The following is a 19,433-nucleotide window of genomic DNA, read 5'->3' on the forward strand; positions in this document are numbered from 1 at the left end:
CTGCGTTCAGTGTCCGACCATAAGGTGTCAGTCACGCCATATCGCACACTGAATACGATCCAGGGAGTAATCTCCGAGAAGGATCTTCTAGAGACAACAGACAATGAAATAGCTGAAGGTCTTTCTGACCAAGGAGTCGTGGCCGCAAGGCGTATCTGCATGCGACGTGACAGGCAGGAAATAAGAACAAAACACATTGTTCTAACATTTGAAGCTGCCGCACTTCCTGAAGCTGTCAAGGCCAGATACGTTTTACTGCAGGGTTCAGCCATATATCCCTAACCCCCGGAGATGCTTTCAGTGTCAGAGGTACAGACATGGCTCCCAGAACTGTCGCGGGAAAGCCACATGTGCGAAATGCAGTAAAACTGACCATAAGACAGACTCCTGCACAAACAGCGCACACTGCGCAAACTGCAACGAGGCCCACACGGTATACTCCAGATCATGTACAGTATGGAAAGATGAGAAAGAACTACTGACTCTGAAAGTAAAAGAAAACTTGTCATACCTGGAGGCCCGCCGTCGTTTTGCTTTCTTGCGAAAGGGCGGCTACGCGCAGGTGGTGCAGCGGGGACATGCACCACTGAAGGTTGCAGTGGCTACCCAGACGTCCTTTCTGGACTACCGGAAGCCACTGCAGACCCCCACGCCCAAGCTTAAAATCGAGCTGCCCGGGCGTGCAGTATCGGCTAGGGGGTCTACTGCCTCCTCCAGCCATTCGACCACCCCTCCCGCTCTCACGGGACAGCAGTCTGTCCCAGTTAGTGGGGCGGGAGCACAGACGGCATCCCCTTCACAGGTTTGGTCGGCAAGGGCCAAGCCTGTCCGTAGCCCGCGATCCCCTTCAAAGGAGAGGGGCTCACGCTCTCAGGAGAAGACATTCTCATCCAAGGAGCGGCATAGTTCCTGTGCCGCTCCAACGCCCAAGGGGCAGGAACAGGAGGTCTCCGGCGCCTCCCTGCCTGGCACCTCCACCGCCTCTTTGGCTGGAGGTGGGCGTGGCCGACGCCTGGCTCCTCGCGGCTAGAGTCTTTCCATACCTCCTGGGAAGGTCTCGCCACAGGACCCAGAACCTATGGATGAAAGTACCCAAGCCTCCTCTCATGCGTCTGACACGGACGACATGGAGTGGCAGACTCCCCAAGGCCCGCCATAAAAGTAAAAAACAAGTAACGCCCCAAAGTAAGAATCTCCAACACATGGGTGCAACATTTCTGCAATGGAATTGCAGGGGATTACTTACTAACCTTGACGACGTTGAATATCTTCAGCAGGAACACAAACCTGCAGCCCTGTGTTTACAAGAAACACATTTAAATGCCACGCATACCAACTTCCTCCGAAAGTTTACTGTCTTCCGGAAGGACCGCCTAAATGCTACCATTTCCTCTGGAGGAGTAGCTATAGTGGTTCCAAGGCTGGCTGCTTGTATGGCCATACCCTTGCACACTCTTTTAGAAGCAGTGGCAGTGCGTGTTCTAGTACATAAAGCGATTTCTGTTTGTTCAATATATTTCTCACCCTCACAAGCTATAACAAGGGCATAACTTCACTCTCTTTTAGATCAACTTCCAAAGCCCTTTCTTTTGATGGGGAATTTTAATGCCCACAATACCCTTCGGGGTGGGAATCTAACTGATGTTCGCGGGAAAATAATCGAATCAGTTTGAACTTCTTGAAGCCTTTGCCTTTTTAAAACTGGTACTTCAACTTATTTTAACGCCTCATTCTTATCATCGACCTCCATCGACGCCTCCATTGGTAGTGCCTCGTTGCTGCCTGACTTCTCATGGAGTGTAGTTCAGAATCCGTATGGTAGCGATCACTTTCCAATTGTTTTAAAAAGTACAGTCTCTTTTAAGTCATTACAAACTCGAACTCCGCGTTGGAAGTTGGAAAAGGCTGACTGGGCCACTTTTAAAAAGGAGTGAGAGTTGCATCCAGATACGTTAGCTAGTTTAGATCTTAATGAAGCCCGTGAAGTCGTGACTAATGTAATTGCCCAAGCAGCACAGCGCTCTTTTCCAAAAACGTCAGGACGCTTACCATCAGAACCAAAGCCTTGGTGGAATGAGGAGTGTAGCCTAGCTCATAAGCGGCAAAACTGCGCATGTACAGTGCTAATCACACTTGTCTATAACACGGGAGCGTGCGGCTTTTTCCGGGGAGCGCTAGACTGGTGGCATTGGCGGAAACTAAGCTAGTCACGTGGCGCAACATGGAACGGCTCGCTCGAGGGGTGTCGTCCTGCCCACTATATTAGCTGGCGGCGAACGCGGTAGGCTGCTCGCACGCTTTTTACAAACATCATTACTCCAACAATAAATACACTAAAGCTTGAAAGCGTATAAGCAATGTCGTCATCAAAACACAAAACAAAAAAACAAATATCATAAAGCACTTTACTTTTAACGCTTATCAAGCTGATAGAGTGGGCAGGACACCCCTCGAGCGGGCGGTTCTATGTTGCTCCACGTGACTAGCTTAGTTTCCGCGAATGCCACCAGTCTAGCGCTCCCCGGAGAAAGCCCCTCGCTCGCGCGTTATAGACAAGTGTGATTAGCACTGTACAATAGTGCGCCGTTACCCAACAGTTAAAAATGTCATTAAGTTTAAAAATCTACGTGCTAAGGCCCGCAATGTAAGACGCCAATCTAAAAAAAAACACGTGGATGTCGTATGCTTTTTCAGTCAACAGTTCCACAGGCATAAAAGTCGTATGGGACAGGGTTCATAGAATTAGAGAGGATTACCGTGCATTTACTATCCCTCTCTTCACATTGGATGGCAGCAGTGTTCCCACACTAAAACTGCAGGCAAACATTCTCGGTGAACACTTCAAGTCTGTCTCGGGATCTGAGCATTATTCAGACACCTTTCTAAAATACCAGGCTTGCAAAAAGAAAGTACCAATGAAATGTACCGGTGGTTCTAACGAGGCTTATAATCAACCATTTACCCTTCTGGAACTGATGATTGCCCTTGACAAGGGAAAGAACTCGTCCCCGGGGCCAGACCTTATTCATTACAGTATGCTTCAGCATTTACATCCTGCAACATTAGACACCATCATATTGTTTTTTTAACTCTGTATGGAGCAGTGGAGCTTATCCCATTTTCTGGAAAAGGGCAATTGTGATTCCTTTGCTAAAGCCTGGAAAGGATCCATCATTACTCTCCAGCTACAGACCAGTCGCACTCACCAGTTCTCTGGGAAAAACGTTTGAACGAATGGTGACCTCTAGATTGGTGTATCTTTTAGAGCAGGAAAACTTCTTCGACAAATTTCAATGCGGGTATCGGACAGGGCAATCAACTGTTGATCACCTTGTTCGCCTAGAAAAAACGGTCAGGGATGCCTTCGTTAACAAACAGAATTGTGTATCGGTGTTTTTCGACATTGAGAAGGCATATGATACCACATGGCGGTACGGTATTTTAAGTGAATTACTTTCAGCTGAAATTCGTGGAAAAATACTAGCAGTTATCAAGAGCTTCCTCGAAGAGCGCTCGTTCCAAGTGAGGCTGGGAACGACACATTCTGAAACGTTTGTACAAGAGATTGGTGTTCCCCAAGGGTCGGTGCTGAGTGTTATTCTGTTCCTGACCAAAAGGAAGCCTCTTAGACTGGTTCTCCCTTATCTCTCTCCTATGCACTCTATGTTGATGTTGATGATGTGCGAATTTCCTGCTCTTCGTGTAAATTAGCTGTTTGTGAACGCCAAGTCCAACTAGGTATTAATGGAATGACACGTTGGGCAGATGAGAATGGTTTTCGTTTTTCAGCTGAGAAAACTGTCTGTGTTCTGTTCTCTCTTTTAAGAGGGATCACTGCAGGACCCACTTTAATTCTGGGAGGTCATACCCTAAATGTTCATTCTGAGCATAAATTCTTAGGGATTATTTTTGATAAGAAACTTGGCTTCCGTAGTCACATCTTGCAACTAAAACAGAAATGCCTACTAGCATTGATATTTTAAAAGTTCTTTCACACGAGTCCTGGGGTAGTGACAGATGGTGCCTGCTGCGTTTGTATCAGTGCCTCGTTGGATCAAAATTAGATTATGGTTGCGTGGTGTACGGCTTGGCGCGGCCGTCTCTTCTTCGGACCTTAGATCTTGTCCACCACCTAGGATTACGACTTGCAGCGGGGGCTTTCCGGACCTCTCCCATTTCCAGTCTCTACGCTGAATCTAATGAATACTCTCTTGAAAAAAGATGTCTCTTCCTGGGCTTTCAGTATCACTTAAGAGTTCGTTCTATGCCCCGACACCCCGCACTCGAAGTGTTTCTGGACACGCGGTATGAAAGGACATATCAGAACAAACCCTCGGTTGTACCTCCTTTTCCTCTGCGCCTTAAAGGGATACTGAACCAAGGAATTTAGTGTCCATAATAAGTGGCGCACGTTCTTTTCACGAGCCAGCAGCCGCCGGTGTGCGCGAGCACACGCAGCAGAAATGACGTCAGAGACCTCCATTGACAGTGAAATGTATGGGCTTCGTGCCAAAGGAGAATAAAGACAAGTCTTTCATCTACTCAGTGGTGTCTGTCATAAAAGGTAAGCGATTAATTGGTCTAATAAGCATGTAGCTTTCACTTATAGAGATGAAAAGCCTGTCTTTATTCTCCTTTGGCCTGAGGCCCATGCATTTCACTGTTTTCTTAAAGGGAAGCTGAAGTGGTTTTAAATATGAGAAAAAACACCTGAACCTAGTTAACGAGACCTCACCCATCACGAATATCGTATTCGTTTGGTCATTTTCTGCGCGGAATAACCGGAAAAGCGCCTTCAAAGGAGCGCCGAAGCCACGCCTCTCCGAAGCAGAGGGAAAGGGGAGAGAGGAGGAAGCCCGACAGCCGGCGTCACAAAAGGACCGGCTGGTGGAGCCCGCCGCGGATGGCCGCGCTTTCCTCGTAGCGGCTAGTGTCTTTTCGAGCCGTCGTCGTTCTGCCACTGCATAGCGCTTGCTTTTGTCCCTTGAGTGGTCATGCTATTGACTCAATCGCCTGACGTGTTGATTGTTTTCTTGTTTGTTCACGGGTTTGCGGAAGTCTCGTGGCACCGAACCAAGTGACTCGTGCTGTGTTGCACGATGCCGTACAAGTATCCGCCAACTTTCACGAACAGCGCTCGTCCCGCTTACTGTCTTTTCCACTTCGTCACCGAGATTTTAAAGGGGTGGGTGGATTTGAGCAAGTACACCGTTTTTTGTTCGAAATGTGTTTCGGACGGCGCATATGAAAACTATGTACGTATGGGTTTGGGTCTGAAGAAGGCTCGCCTGAATCCGACGCTCTGCCGACCATCTTTGAAAGTACAAAGGCAATTCAGCGCATTAAAAGTCACAAGCCAAGAGGAAACGTAACTGGCTAGGAATTGTAGGTCGACTGTTCTAGAAAAAAACTGTTAAGTTATTAGAATTGTGCAGTGTGCTAGAAAAGCCGCGATCATTTAGCCGAATAGCGGGTTATACGCATGGTGCCCAAGGACATGGCGTTGGCAGAACGGCGACCCAATCTTATCACCCGTCTCATCTCAGGGGAAGCTCTCCCGTCGCCCGAAGCCGATTATATTATCCCTTCAAACCACTTCAGCCTTGATGAACAATGCAGTCAGCACGCTCACGCGTCCAGCAGCTGGCAAGCACGAAGGCCGATGTGTGCAGAATTCCTGTCCTCTGACGACCGTTTTGGGAAGGGTCACGCTAATCCGGCTTGAGGCGTCCCGTCAATAGCACTCCGTTTATTGTCAACGTTTTAAGTTGCAATAAGTAGCGGTCAGTACGTTCCTGAAGGTACAAAGCCGGCCATGTCGCTCGCGTCCGCGCAAGCGGTTCCTCGTCTCTGCGTTTATTACTGCGGGGGGTCATTTTACCACTTTGCCAATGGCTGGAACGCGTGCTTTGTCACGTCGAGGGTCGTCTGGACACATTCCTCTTTCGGATCCACCGAAAGATTTCGAAAAATCAGAAGCCGAACCCGCTTTACAAGAGCAGAAGACCCGGCGCCCGGCTACTTCCGCAAGCGACGGAGCAAACGAGAATCGAGATGGTCCTTTTATGACGTAGTGGCGCGTCACGCGTGGCTAGCCAATGGCGTGCCGCTGCGGCGATCGCTTCTGATTTCTTCGCTTTTTTCGCGTTTAGGGATTATTTTGGGTCAAATGGTTGTGATATTTGGACTCAGCAGGCACAAACGCGTCAGAATCAACCATTAACTCATTTTTTTCGAAAAGCTCTTCAGCTTCCCTTTAAGCGCGAATGGAGGCCTTTGACGTCATTTCCGTTGCGTGTGCTCGCGCACACCGGCGGCTGCTGGCTCGTGGATAGAACGTGCGCCACTTATTATGGACTCTAAATTCTTTGGTCCAGTATCTCTTTAAATCTGAGGCCAAGAATTCTGCAATAGACTTATCAAGTCCGGCAGCAGCGTTGCCCAGCCTAGTTGCACCCTGGAGCATCACACCTATTCCAATAAATTTTTCTCTTTCTAAGTATGACAAGAAGAATGTACCATGGAAGATCTTAGGCAAGAGTTCTTTCAAATCGCCGAAAACCACAAGAACCTTGTACAGTTTTACACTGATGGAACGAAGGGCAACAGTAGTGTTGGATGCGCTGTAGTAGGGCCGTCATGCAGTATTGTAAAGCGGCTCAACAACGAAGCCACCATCTTTTCTGCAGAGTCATATGCCCTACTGATAGCTGTGGATACTATCATCAAAAGGAATATCAAGGCCACCGTAGCTTTCTCAGACTCTCTCAGTGCTCTCCGTGTATTTCCATCCCTAGATAGGTTAAAAAATGATTTTCTTCTGCAAGTACGTAACAAGATTGTAACCGCCACAAACTCCAACATCACCATTAATTTCTGTTGGGTCCCTAGCCACGTCGGTATAGTCGGAAATGAGCAGGCCGATAAAGCTGCTAGAACATGTCAGGAGATTGACACAGAGGTTACCTGCATCCCATACTTGGATTATAGGTCATTATTGAAAAAGTCGATTAAAAAGAAATGGCAGGAGGAATGTGATACTGTAGTCCACATTAAAGTCTATCGCGTGAAACCTGCTCTTTCTAAATAGGCCAGTTGCCGACATAACGAGCGTTTTTATGAAGTTGTTCTCTGTTGCCTGAGAATCGGTCACACTGAACTCACACATGGCTTCCTTCTGCGAGCGGAGGATGCTCCAATGTGTGAAGAATGTGATGAATCACTCTCCGTCTTGCACATTCTCACTCAATGTCCGAAATATCATGAGGAGCGTCGCACCAACTTCTCACGGTTTTTCAGTGAACAGATTCGATTCCACCCTGCCCTTTTGCTGGGAGAGGAGCCTCTTGTTCCTCATACCCAAGTTTTTAGCTTCTTAAAGAGCATTGGCCTACTACAGCTCATTTAGGTTAGCGGATTTTTTTTGTATTCTCTGCATTTCATGAAAGATTTTAAACACTCATAGCATGCCTCACTTTTAAATAAATAGCACCACGGTTTATTCTTCTACCATTGTTCTGGCGCACTATGGCCTTAGCAGCCGCTGCGCCATTAAAACCCAAAATCAATCAATCAACATACCACATCATCACATCACTCATACCACAACTCTACGAAACCTGACAGCGGCCGGACACCTTGCAGCCCGTTGTCGCGCATGCCAATGCGAGGCAACGTTGCGCAACGTAAACATCGTGGGGCGACATAAAAATCAATGCGCCCGTGAAATACTAGAAGCCCTAGCCGTCGAAGAAAAAGGCGAGGACTGTGTTAGTGCCCCATACGTTGCACTATCACTTCCTGCCGAGTAATATGAGTTCCAGGCAAAGGTAGAAGAAGAGGAAGATCGCTTAAAGAAGACAGAAAAAAGGGATGAGAACATTTCGACAGCAGAAAGATCAATGCGTTAAAGGAAAATAAATTCCGAATTAAGTGTAAAAAAAAAAAGAAAACATAAATCAAGGATTAGAAGAAAAAAAAAATAGGCATCATTAAATGTTGCAAGTCCAGCGGTGCGATGTTATATTTTTTCTCGGTGTTTTTCATGTTCAGCTGGCTCCATTTACAAGCAGTGAACCAACTTGCTCAGCTAAAGCCCGTAACAATGGTCCATTCTGATTTGTATAACTCCCTCAAATAATTTATAAAATTTATGCAAGACCGAAATTGGTCCATAATTTTTGTAAATATACTCCGCCCCCTTAGTGGGCAGGTGTAACTTTGGCAATTTTAAGTTGCTCAGGAAATATACCCGTTTCTAACATGCAGTTTATGATGTGTGATAAGACTTTGCTACTATCTTGGAAAACGTATTTAATAGGAACTGGTTTAAGGTCGTCCAGCACCTAAATTATTATTTTTTATTTGTGTTATTAGTTGTACTATTTCCTGTGGGGTGACTGGTGATAACATCATCGAGTTTGCTAAGGAACTCGCGCTAGGTGTGTCATAATATGCTTGCGTATCTGCAGTGCACTCGCCAACTTTTACAAAATGCTCGTTCTTTGCCTTAGATAAGTCCAACCCGCTTACACGCTTGCCATCGAAAATCACAGTTTGTATTTTTGTGACTCGATTGTTATTTTTTGTGAGGATATTTACCGCGTCTCATATTTTTCTGGGCCCGTTCTGGACGCGGAAATAGGTGCGTTGATAATAATCATGTTTTGTATTTTTCAAATCAGATGTTAGCTTATTTCTGTACATTTTGTAGGCTGTGAAAAGATCTTGATCTTTTCTTGATGTGAAAACGAGTATAGTTCAGAACTTTCTGGTCGAATCGAACATACTTCTAGCTTCCTTTGGTTGTGTTGGAAAGCTGTGGCGATGAAATGTCGCGCCGGTGGCTGCGTGAATAGCTGCACAATCGGTCAAAGAGTGTCCGAGATTCGCGTATAAAACATGCCGTATAATTAAAATGAACTCAGCTGCTTTTAATGCGTGTGCGTTTGTCCCCTTACTTGTCGTCCATTTTGCCCAACGCTCATTCTTCGCGGAAATGTAGCAAAAGTATTTCGAACCCAGATGCCTGATTTCCAGAACTAACAGCTATCTCATTCAGACGCTGCACCGGGGACGCTACACTTATGTGTGATTTTCAGAAATTTCCGATTGGAAAATGGCGGCCGACGGAGCTCTTCAATACATGAGGCTAAATGGCGCCAATTAGAGGAAACTGGCGAAAACGGGCCGCATTTTCCACATTTACATTTTTAGTAGGTCACTCGCTACTTTTGATAAGATAACGTGGTTTGTTCTGAAACTTTTGGCATCTGGTTTCCACTAGTTCGTACCACAAACTCTGCATTTGAGAGGAGAGTGAGGGCTCGACAATGCGTAGTCTAATTCTTGAGGTGAAAAAAAAACACCGCAATATTTTGGGACGCTGTATATAACGTAAACCAACTCGCTTGTTGCCGTTTTTAGAGCGCAGCTTTTAGACCCCGTTTCCGGCTTGAGAGGTGTCGCCGTCGGCGTCGGCGTAACTGTGAGGTCACGTGACCCTCGTGAGGCCACGTGATCGCGGTGATGTCACGTGACCCCTTTGAGGTCACGTGACCCTCGTGAGGTCACGGTCCCGATATTAAACCCAGCTACCAAACTCAAACATGGTTTATTTCTCGAGCTGCTCAAATACAGTGGTAAAAATTATTATTGGATTCATAATTTAATTCATTCTTTTTGGCGAAGTATTTTGTTTTGTAATCTGCGATCCATTGGCCATCAGTTTGTGTTTATATAAAGAAGGTCGGCTCAGAAAACGCAGTGGTTGTGTTGGAGACGTTCGACCCCTTTTTTTCTTTCTCAACTCAAAATGTCCATTTTCGTGACCCAGACTCAAGGTTAAGTCATCGGAAAAACCTCATTCGATCTCTCCTTTCCACACAGTGTTCTTCTACAATTTCGGATGGTAAGTGCGGCGGATCCTTGAGCCTGGGAGACAGCAGCCAGAGTCAGCTTCGCAGGAAGGACTACGGCACGCCGAGCAACCCCGCGCTGCTGGACATGGTCAAGGTGATGGCGTTCGCCCTGGGCGAGGGCAAGGTAGCCGTGCACTGCCACGCGGGCCTCGGGCGCACGGGCCTCCTCATCTCCTGCTACCTGGTGTACGCCCTGCGATGCCGCCCCAACGACGCCATCCGCTACGTGAGGCTCAAGCGGCACGGCTCCGTGCAGACCCAGGCGCAAATCGGATGCGTCCAGAAGTTCGCGCAGTTCCTTCTTCCTCTCTTCATCGTCTACCCAGTGGTGTGAGTGAACGCCACCCGATGACCCCTTTGTCGCCAAGGACGAAAAGAACTAAACGCGACCTAGGGCTCTAGCCTCACCAATACCAAAGCCATGAAGCATTTTAGTTGGAATATCTTTTCGCTTTGACGCTGTATGAAGCAGTAATGTGTAACCCAATTTTTAGGCGGTTGAAGCACATGTAAATTGCTTTGCCCACTGCCATTCGGGCGTTGTGTACTGCATTCCGCATGCCTATGGAGACCAATAGGCATGCATTGTACTGCATGCCTATGGAGACCAAACGGGAAGCTGCAAAAATGACAGATCGAGGGAGACCGCAACTTTCTGACTCCGTCTGGCCATTTAGCAGTCCACTGCAGCAGGTGTGAGTGCGCTCCCGTGTTTGAGAATACAGATATTTTAGGACGATCTAAGAAGCAGAAAGCGTGGGAGGCTTTGGGGGATTTTAATACTTTATCGGCGACAGTAGAACGCGCACGTTAAGATTTGTTTTCTGTTTTTAGGTTGTAACCGGTGATAAAGGGAGGGGTTGGTTATCGAACGGCGCATGTGCAGCTGGGAAGGGGCTATCCATCGTTTTTGTTTTCGTAAGTTCATCTGGAAGTGTAATAACACTTCCAGATGTGAGTAAGCGTTCGTCTGCCATACGCGTCCTTCATTTTGTCCTGTTTTTTTCCCCATTTATTTTATCACGAATTTTCAAGTTTAGGCTATTAACGTCGATAAATTGCTCTGGGCATCGGCTTGAGGAGTACACACCAAATGGTGACCTAGGTTGCGTCTCATCTTGCAGGCAGACCAACAGAAGGCCATCCAAGTCCGACAAGTATCGGTAAGACGCGCGAAGGCTATTCGCCAAATGGCGTCCCAAGTAGGCCTTTCCTGCAGGCCAGCCAAGGCGGTGGACTTCACCCTCAGCCATTACTTGCTCAAACAGCGCCAAGTGTTGCACGGCCTCGAAGGCAGGCATCTCAAATATATACCCAAGGTCAGTATTCTCCTTGTTCGCGTCATTCTTCTGATAAGAGTTTCAAAGAGGGGAGGCCTTTGCTGGAAGTTCTTGACCCGCTTTTCTTTACCTGCAACAGAGCATGCGTATATACATGTTGTGTCTTGCAGCGATTTCCCACGGTCGTCAACCAGAGAAGTCTTATTGGATAGATAGAAGTATGCAGCAATTGTTTCAGATGTGAACCCAGCCCAAACTAATTAGGAGATGGCACATCGTGAGATTTTTTGTTCATCTCGTTATTTAAGACCACATAGATGCTTTTCGTCCCCAAGTGTTTTGTTACTTATACTGCCTGTTTTACGGAACGTCAATCAAGTCCCTCTGGTAAATACAACGCATCACTTGTTTACTGTTTCACTGTTGTATTGTTCCCTGCCAAAGGGCGTATTCAGGAAAACGCATAACGTTCGCGGTATTTTTTTTATTTGCTTTCTGTAAGTTTCAGGTTATGGTTTCAATTAGACAATTCTCGGGCTTTATCAGTAATCCGTAAGTCATCATTTTAAAAGTATATAAGGCACTCGCAAAATTTTATGGCGTTAAGAAAAATTGGTTGTGTTTGTCGGTTTGGGATTTTTGTCGCATTGCATTTTTACGTCAGAGGTCCTGCTCCCCGTGGTCAGGGCGCGAAACCAAGGTGCACCACCAGGGATTCTTCGTATGGCAGAGCTGAGCCGGAGGATCGACGTTTATTCTTGCAAGCAATATTCTTGCACGCTTCCTTTCCTCCTACGGGATAGGCGAGCTAGCTTGGATGTATATGACTTAGGGTGCGGAAGGGGGGGGGGGGGGGGGGGGTCAAATGGCATGTGGCTGAAGCCCCTTAAGCTCGCCCCCCCCCCCCCCCCCCCCCTGGCTATGGTGGGTTGTCGACAGTGGATGCCTCGGATCTCTCAATGTCGTCTCAGGCACAAGCTTTCAGCTCTCTTCAGAAACTGTACAAACGAAAACTTATGCAATCCTTAATGTTCATATGCTATTGTTGATAACCTTCAGCGTTTGCACTCTAGAGGTACTAAAAAGTAGTGTATTGAACTAGATCAGCCATAAGAGCGTAACGAAAAATTTGCGAAGCAAGGGTTAAGCAATATGAAACATACTTGTTCCGTCATATTAGGGAGTTTTAGTAGACCGTGCTTCCCCCTCCGCTATCCCTCCACTACGAAGAAACCGCCACTGCGCCTGCGCGCCGATGGCCTTGGCTGTAGAGTTTCGGGTAGCGGAGGGGCTTAGCGGAGGGGGAAACACGGTCTACTAAAACTCGCTATTATGCTTAGATTATAAACCCTGATTAGCTTCCAGAGATTCGCTAATTTTCTGAATGACATCGGTGCATGAATCGGTGATTTTACAAATCAACGAATGTTAAGCTGTTTAGAGCTGTTGCTGATTTAACGGTTTGCGACTACTTAAAGTAAGATATCACAGCACTCTCATGCTGGTGCAAAGATAACGACTTGATCCTCAACTTGATAAAAAAAAATAGTTTTCGAGGAAAAATTTAAGTCATTTTTAAATACTCTGAACCAGTGCTTAATTAGGGTGCCTCAATCTATCAACATTTTTTGAACACGTCGCGTAATTATGCGGTACATGTTACCGCACTTTAAGTGGGATCACCAAAATGACTTTCCATTTTAAAAGGTTTTTTTTCATTTGATATGAGTGTTTATATTTTATGTTGTACAAGCTGGATTTCTCTAACACGGTGTGGGATTGTTAAAACAAAACAGACACCAATGAACTTGAAAACATAGAGAAGAAATATGTTCAACTTCTTTGTGATTGTCATTTTCTCAGGCGGATGTATATCAGCTTTGAACAGTTGTTGTGGATTTTAGACTTTCACTACCCTTCTGAAAGGTGAATGACGCGCCATTTTTTTATATTTGTACACAAATGTCTCAACTGTTATTGATTGTCCCAAACCAACCTCGTATGTTTTAGCCATGTACCAAATGACTCCTCGCTACGATTCTGCATTCGGTTGCTCTAAATCATATTCCCGAGAAGTGACAGACGGGAGCAACACAGTGTATTCGCCCATGACTCCTTGCGACGAGTGTTCCCTGTGCTGACTCAAGAAGTTGGGTTCAGTGCTGTTTTGCGCAAATAGCCCTTGCAGTGTTGCAGACGCTCTTCCCAAACCGGAACGAAAGCTTGTTTCTCGTTCCTTTTTAATCTTGGAACAAGTTCTCGCTACAAGTTTCTGTGCTCCGAGAGAAACGCGTTCCGGTTATGCTTCAGAAAGGAACGTGTCATTACTTTAATGTTGTATTTGTGTATTGTAATAAAATATTGCCGCGCGCCTGATCGAGAAGATACGCTTCTCCGTTCATTGAGAAGATTCGCGTACACTTTTACCCCGAGCGTAAAAAGAAAACAAAGCCAGAGTGACCCTGCCTAGTCAGTCTCGCCCCAGCGCTCGATCCTGCCGTTGCGTCGCCATCGACCCCTGCGACGCTAGCCTTCTTCTTTTTAGTTTCGGGCACGAGTTCGCCCCATTAAACGTTTAGTTTCCCTCAGTTAATCGTTGCTAAATCAATTGTCATTCATGACAATATTTCGCTGTATAATCCGTCGATAAAATAAAGCAACCAAGTGAAAATATCCACATTGAACAACAGTCGGGGACAGGTTAAGAGTTCACATTATGCTCCTTTCACCTCTTTTCACCTTAGCATAGCAAACGCTGGAGAGGAGGTCTTCCGTAATCGCTCTGCTAAAGTGAAATAAAATGTGGGAGGAGTCTCCCCTGAACACCGACTATACGTGTCGTGTCGCAATGATCACTTTGTTTTTTAAATTTCTTTGTTTACGACTACCTTTTAGACACTTCCCTCTCGCTTAAAATTGACGTTCGAAATAGTCGATAATAAAAATCTGAAATGCCTACTACATTCGGGTAAAATTGGAGGTGCATGAAGAAAGTTCCATTAGTGGTTACTTTGAAGACGCAACGAGTTCCTATTCCAGTGATGCAAGATGGAACGGCGGCCTTCCTCCTCAAAGGAACGCGTTCCAGGAACCTCGTTTCTGGGGACGCCGTCCCATACAACACAGGGGACTTGTCAGGCATTTTCCGAACTTTGTCGCATGTTCTGGCAGGCGGTTTTATGCACTGGGTTTGAGACAGATGCCTGCCTGTGTTCGGTGTCTGCCTCAGAATGCAGGGTGTGATAGGCAAGATGGTGAGAGATATGGCTTAAAGTCAACAAAGGATTACCTACGGCAAAGCTAGAGGTTTATTATTTTTTTAATGAACTTCTTGGTTTTAGAAAAAACTGCCAGCAAAAACTCTGGGAATACTACGACTTTCACAGTCTTCGGCTATCCCAAACGTTTTTATCTCGTAGCATTTAAACAGGATTTCGCAGCTTCTGCAAAACCCCACACAATGGCGATTAGAAAGAATAAAACATTTAGTTTTGCCGGGTTAAATAGGGGCCAGAAAGACAGCCGCCTTCCGTTGTGATCGGGTTACAAGAAAACGACATATTTGGCACTAATCTTAATCGATGCTAGACTTACGTTACGATCTTCTCGATTTGTTCTTATTCCAGGGTTTTAGCACAGACTTAGCATTCGCAGAACCGTAAAATGACAGTGGCCCAGCCTGTTTGTTCGAGTAATCAAAGATCAGCGTGAAATGTTAACAACGAGGATGAACGAAATTAGTCTGGTAGCTCTTGGAAATGGACTGGTATTTTCGTGTGCGGTTGCACTCATTTTAAGCATGCTGACTTCTCAAGATATGTTTTAAAAACTCATCTTGTTTTTGTTTTTTTTCAGATTCTCTACGCATTGTGCGAGCGCTTACTCAAGCTCTGCGAAAACAGCTCCGGCGTCGACGCCAACCGATCCTCCAGCAGCAGGAGTACGGCGTCAGTGAGTGCGGCCAGACTCAGCTTCGAGCTGACGGAGCTGGAGCCCTTCTGGACGAAGTTCCTGTGTTCGTCGTCTCTGCGCGACCGCTGGCGGTCGGCATCGGAGGGCAGCCAGTCGGCCGAGCTCGTCAGCCCTTCGCCTGAGGAGGGCCCCCAGGAGAACGACACCGTCCTGGACTCGCTGCTCGTCGCTGGCCTGTCTGGACTGTTCACCCCAACACCCGCCAGCCCAGAATGCGCCTACGAAGAGGTCCTGGAAAACGAAGACTTATCAGAAAGCCAGGCTTTGGCCGACAACGCCTGCTTCAAGGAGCTGTCATCGCAGAAGGAGCTGCGCTCATTAGCGCGCAAGGACGTTACCCATGTCTCTTCGGCCGAAGTCGGGCGCGCGCTGCTGCTGGAGCACGCGTTGCTCGGGCCCTCGTTTCTGAGCCGGCTGCGCAGGTTCCAACGCGAGCTCAACAGTCGAGGTCCTGCCTGGGACATGCTGAATGTGGAGCAGGACCCCGCGCTCCTGGCGGGGCTGCTCTGGTTCTGGCTGGACAAGCTCAAGGAGCCCGTGCTCAGCACACATCACCTGACCGCAGTGGTCATCCAGCCCGACAACCCGGTCGCCGTTCTGCTCAAGTTAGACAGGGCAAGCACCGATAGAGCCAAGCGTTTTCCTCATACGTTTCTCGCTACCCAGGTGTGGCGCAAATGAAGGCAAGGCCTCAGAAGTGTAACAAAGGCCGGAAGAGGCAATGCCTCGAGTACAGCTAGGCGAGGACTTCGTAAATCATGCCGCTAGCTTTTGCTTTCCCCACCTAATTAACTTGGAAGCGAATAAATCATTAAAGTAGAGGATTCATTAGTGTGATTTATGTGAAAACCTTTATGTGTGTGTTTGGGTGCTGCAGGATGAACTCGTCTATATACAATTTTATTGAATTGACTGCTTAATTTAGTTATCGTAAGTTTCAAGCTCTTCACTGTTTTCAGTACCCGACCTTGGCAAAGTTTACACTGCATTAGACTGATTTAACCCCGGAAATTGCGGAACTTATCTGACGGTATTGAGACTTCGCCGAAAGAATGTTAACGCGACAATTATGCCTCGCGCACTTGTGAAAACAAATACGCACTCCGGTACGACGCGTACTTATTTAAAAACGGGTAGGTGTGGGCCTTGTAAACGCGGGATAAAGGGCGGGGGCCGTAGACCAACGCCTTTGTTTGTGCGCGGTGCAGGGCGCCCGCTTCACCACCGAGTACCTGGTACGCTTCGTATCCCGCCTGCAACTGCCGTCGTCCCAAGAGCGGCGTTCTGTGCTCCGACGACTGACGTCTGCACTGTGCCACCAGGCGCTCTCCATCGACGGCGTGGCCCGGCCGGTGCTCTCCGGCTGGGTCAAGATGCGAGAGGGCACCGCGGCCAGAGCCACCGAGTTCATGGAGGTTCTGTACGAGGCGGTCGCAGCCTCTTGCAGTACGCGCGACGGGTCGCTCGCCAATGGACAGGCCAGAGACAAAAGCTTCCGAGGCATCAACATCATGGCGTCGGCTATCGCGAGATAGCCCCACGTCGATCCATCCACTGCTCATGAAGTCAGGCCATCTCCGGGGCTCCCCGTTGCTTTTGGTGGCCGGATTTTATCGAAATGTCATCTGAATCACGTCGCTTCATTTCTTCCACATCCATGTTCATGAGAGACTCTTCCGTTGCAGCACTCTGATTTGTTGCGGGTTAGAAGCCGCGGGAGAGTATCAAATTAAAGCGCGTTACCAGATGTAGCATCCTAAGACCTTGATTGCTATGCATAGTTCACTTCATTGTTTAGCTCCTTCGCTCCGTCCTGGTGACCTACATCTGAGAAAGAGTGAAGTCGTGACAAGCGGGAATAGTAGACTCGGTGTCACGCGGGTACATAGGACGCCGAATTGCGCTACCTTTCCATATTGAGGAGCCTTAGTAGAGTAACTGAATTGCGAAGCCAGAGGATCGCATTCCTCTTAATGCGAAAGCACTAATGTCCCATCACGCGAAAATCCGGATTCGTCGGCGGCGGCGTGACCCAGCGATTGTACCAAAAATGGCCGACAAAGCCCCGAGTAAAAACACGTAAATAATTCTCCGATTGACGTCACAATTCTCAGGGAGGTTCCTCTAAATAAATTGAATCGATTGCTTTGAAAAGAAAATTTGGTACATTAAGGTCAGAGTGGGAATCGAACCAGGGCCTCCTGGGTGCGAGACGAACACGCTTTCCCGACGCCACGGCGGCTCCACGTTTCTGGCTGACTAAAGCCAGGTTCAGACAGTTGCGTTTGACTGCGTTTGGCTGCGTTACGGCAGCGAGACACCAGGACATCCCTGCTGCTTATATCGCGTGCCAAGATGACTCTTTGAATAGGATTCCACGCTTCATACGAAGCACAGATGTGCCGGTCACTCGCTTTCGGTTCTCGCCGCAACGCAGTCAAACGCACTCAAACGCAAGTGTCTGAACCGGCCTTAAAGGTGTGCCACGGCCGGACTGGAAGCGCGCGCTCACTTTCTCTTCTTACGGCCTTTGCAATCGCCCGGGATTCAACGGCATTTCTTCTCCGTGTGTAGTTCACTTGCTTGCCGCCAGGGGCGCAGCCCCCTCACTCCACTTCGCCCCACTCGGAGAGTCCCTTCGAGCTGCTTTGCGCTGGTGGTCGAGCTTCGTAGGTTGTTGTTTTAACGACGGTTTGTTGTACTTCGCTCCGATTTGAGTCATGCATGGGCTGTCACAGCAGCCCTTGATCACATTGCCAAAGAAAAGGCCTATTCTAAGCAAATTAAGATGCCAGACACTGCTTCTGAGCGGTGTCTGACATCAAGTCGGGCACAGCAGCGGCAGTGCCCGTTTTGGATACCACTGACCTGAAAAAACTGAAAGACCCTTGGGCTCCATTTCCATCCGTGACATACTCTGGTCTGGTATATGTCGGTGGCTATCTGGTGAAACTCATTAGTGAGTTTGGGTGCACCGCCTGTGTTATGCTGTTGACTACGAGTAACAGAGGTGATCCTCGAGATCTGTTCGTCTTATTGCAAGGCCAGGATAAAAGCGGACTTCATTATCCAAATCCTAGGTTCCCAGCACTTCTGGACAACATTGCTGCTTTTTTTTAAAGGCTGTTAAGCACCTTCCGCGTACAAATGTGCACGAAGTTCTGCAACTACTCATTGCACCCTATCTTGAAGGCACGCCAATCTTAAGTTGCCAAAAGGGCATTGAGAACAGTCACTCAAAGCGCTTGGCAGATCTAATTTACAACAAGTTCTTCAGAATACTTCTGATAACCCGTGCAAAGGTGGTCACAGACAGGAACGAAAAATCAGCTGGATATGTACACAAGCCCTTGAGGAAGCACTTTAGGCTGTAACATGCACTGCTCTAAAATTGTACAAACTACTACACCCTCGTCTAGAGCAGCTGACCGACTTCATATGAGGCCTATAAAATGATGACGCAGACCACGGCAATAGATAGATTGGGTCTGCTTACATTTCACGAGAGTGTACGAATTATTTGTCATTTAAAGTTCCTCCACTTAGAAGGGGTCCGTCTCCTTCTGTTCTTGAGTTGCAACATAAGTCCTGGGGGTAAAAATGACTATAGTTTTTCCGCAATTGCATTAGCTGTCTCTACTTACTCCTTTTTACTCCCGAATTTCTCGGAGTTGTGCTTCAAATATTCACCGTTTTGGGCTCATGAGAAGCGCATTAGATAGTGGCTGAGCGTCTAAACATAAGGATCAGGTGTCAAAGGCTATAAAAATCTTGGCCGCAAGGTCCGACAGCGCTGAGATACACTGTCAGACGCGCTCTGTGCAAACGGCAAAGGGTAGCCCAGGGGTGAGGTGACAGCGCCCCCCGCGAATTGCGGCGGGAGGTGGCGATTGCCACAATTGCAAAGGCCGTAAGAAGAGAAAGAGAGCGCGCGCTTCCAGTTCGGCCGTGGGTGTGCCTAGTGCATGCGTTACTGCACACCTCACGTTGGAAATATCAGTCGAAAACATTTGACCAAAGGAACTATAATGCTTTCGCATTTTCACAAGCAAGCAGTCTTAAGTGTCTCTGCCGAATTTTTCTTTCACCGCCAACTTCTTATTGGCGGAGAAGGGGTAACATGATCTAACACAGTCCCAAGCGCTAGAAGAAAAGGCGGCCGTGGAGATTAGAGTTTTGAGCGATCAAGTTCTACAATCATATAAGTTTTTGGCGAACTTTTACCTGGTCTTGCAAAAGACCACTGCGTCATCTGTTTCTG

The 19,433-nt window shown here is 47.5% G+C and overlaps 1 protein-coding gene across 1 annotated transcript in view; it reads left to right on the plus strand.

Annotated features, from left to right (window-relative positions):
• The window catches only part of LOC8028812 (protein tyrosine phosphatase domain-containing protein 1), a 130,299-nt gene extending 114,446 nt beyond the window's left edge, over positions 1 to 15,853 (plus strand). Inside the window, exons 5-8 of the mRNA XM_042286941.1 lie at positions 9,889 to 9,910; positions 9,966 to 10,250; positions 11,140 to 11,239; positions 15,056 to 15,853. Of these exons, the coding sequence (XP_042142875.1) occupies positions 9,889 to 9,910; positions 9,966 to 10,250; positions 11,140 to 11,239; positions 15,056 to 15,853 (1,205 nt within the window). The remainder of the gene's footprint in view (positions 1 to 9,888; positions 9,911 to 9,965; positions 10,251 to 11,139; positions 11,240 to 15,055) is intronic.
• Positions 15,854 to 19,433: the final 3,580 nt, after the last annotated feature.

This window comes from Ixodes scapularis, unplaced genomic scaffold (genome assembly GCF_016920785.2).
Source record: "Ixodes scapularis isolate PalLabHiFi unplaced genomic scaffold, ASM1692078v2 PGA_scaffold8__174_contigs__length_109621045, whole genome shotgun sequence".
Lineage (NCBI taxonomy): Eukaryota > Metazoa > Arthropoda > Arachnida > Ixodida > Ixodidae > Ixodes > Ixodes scapularis.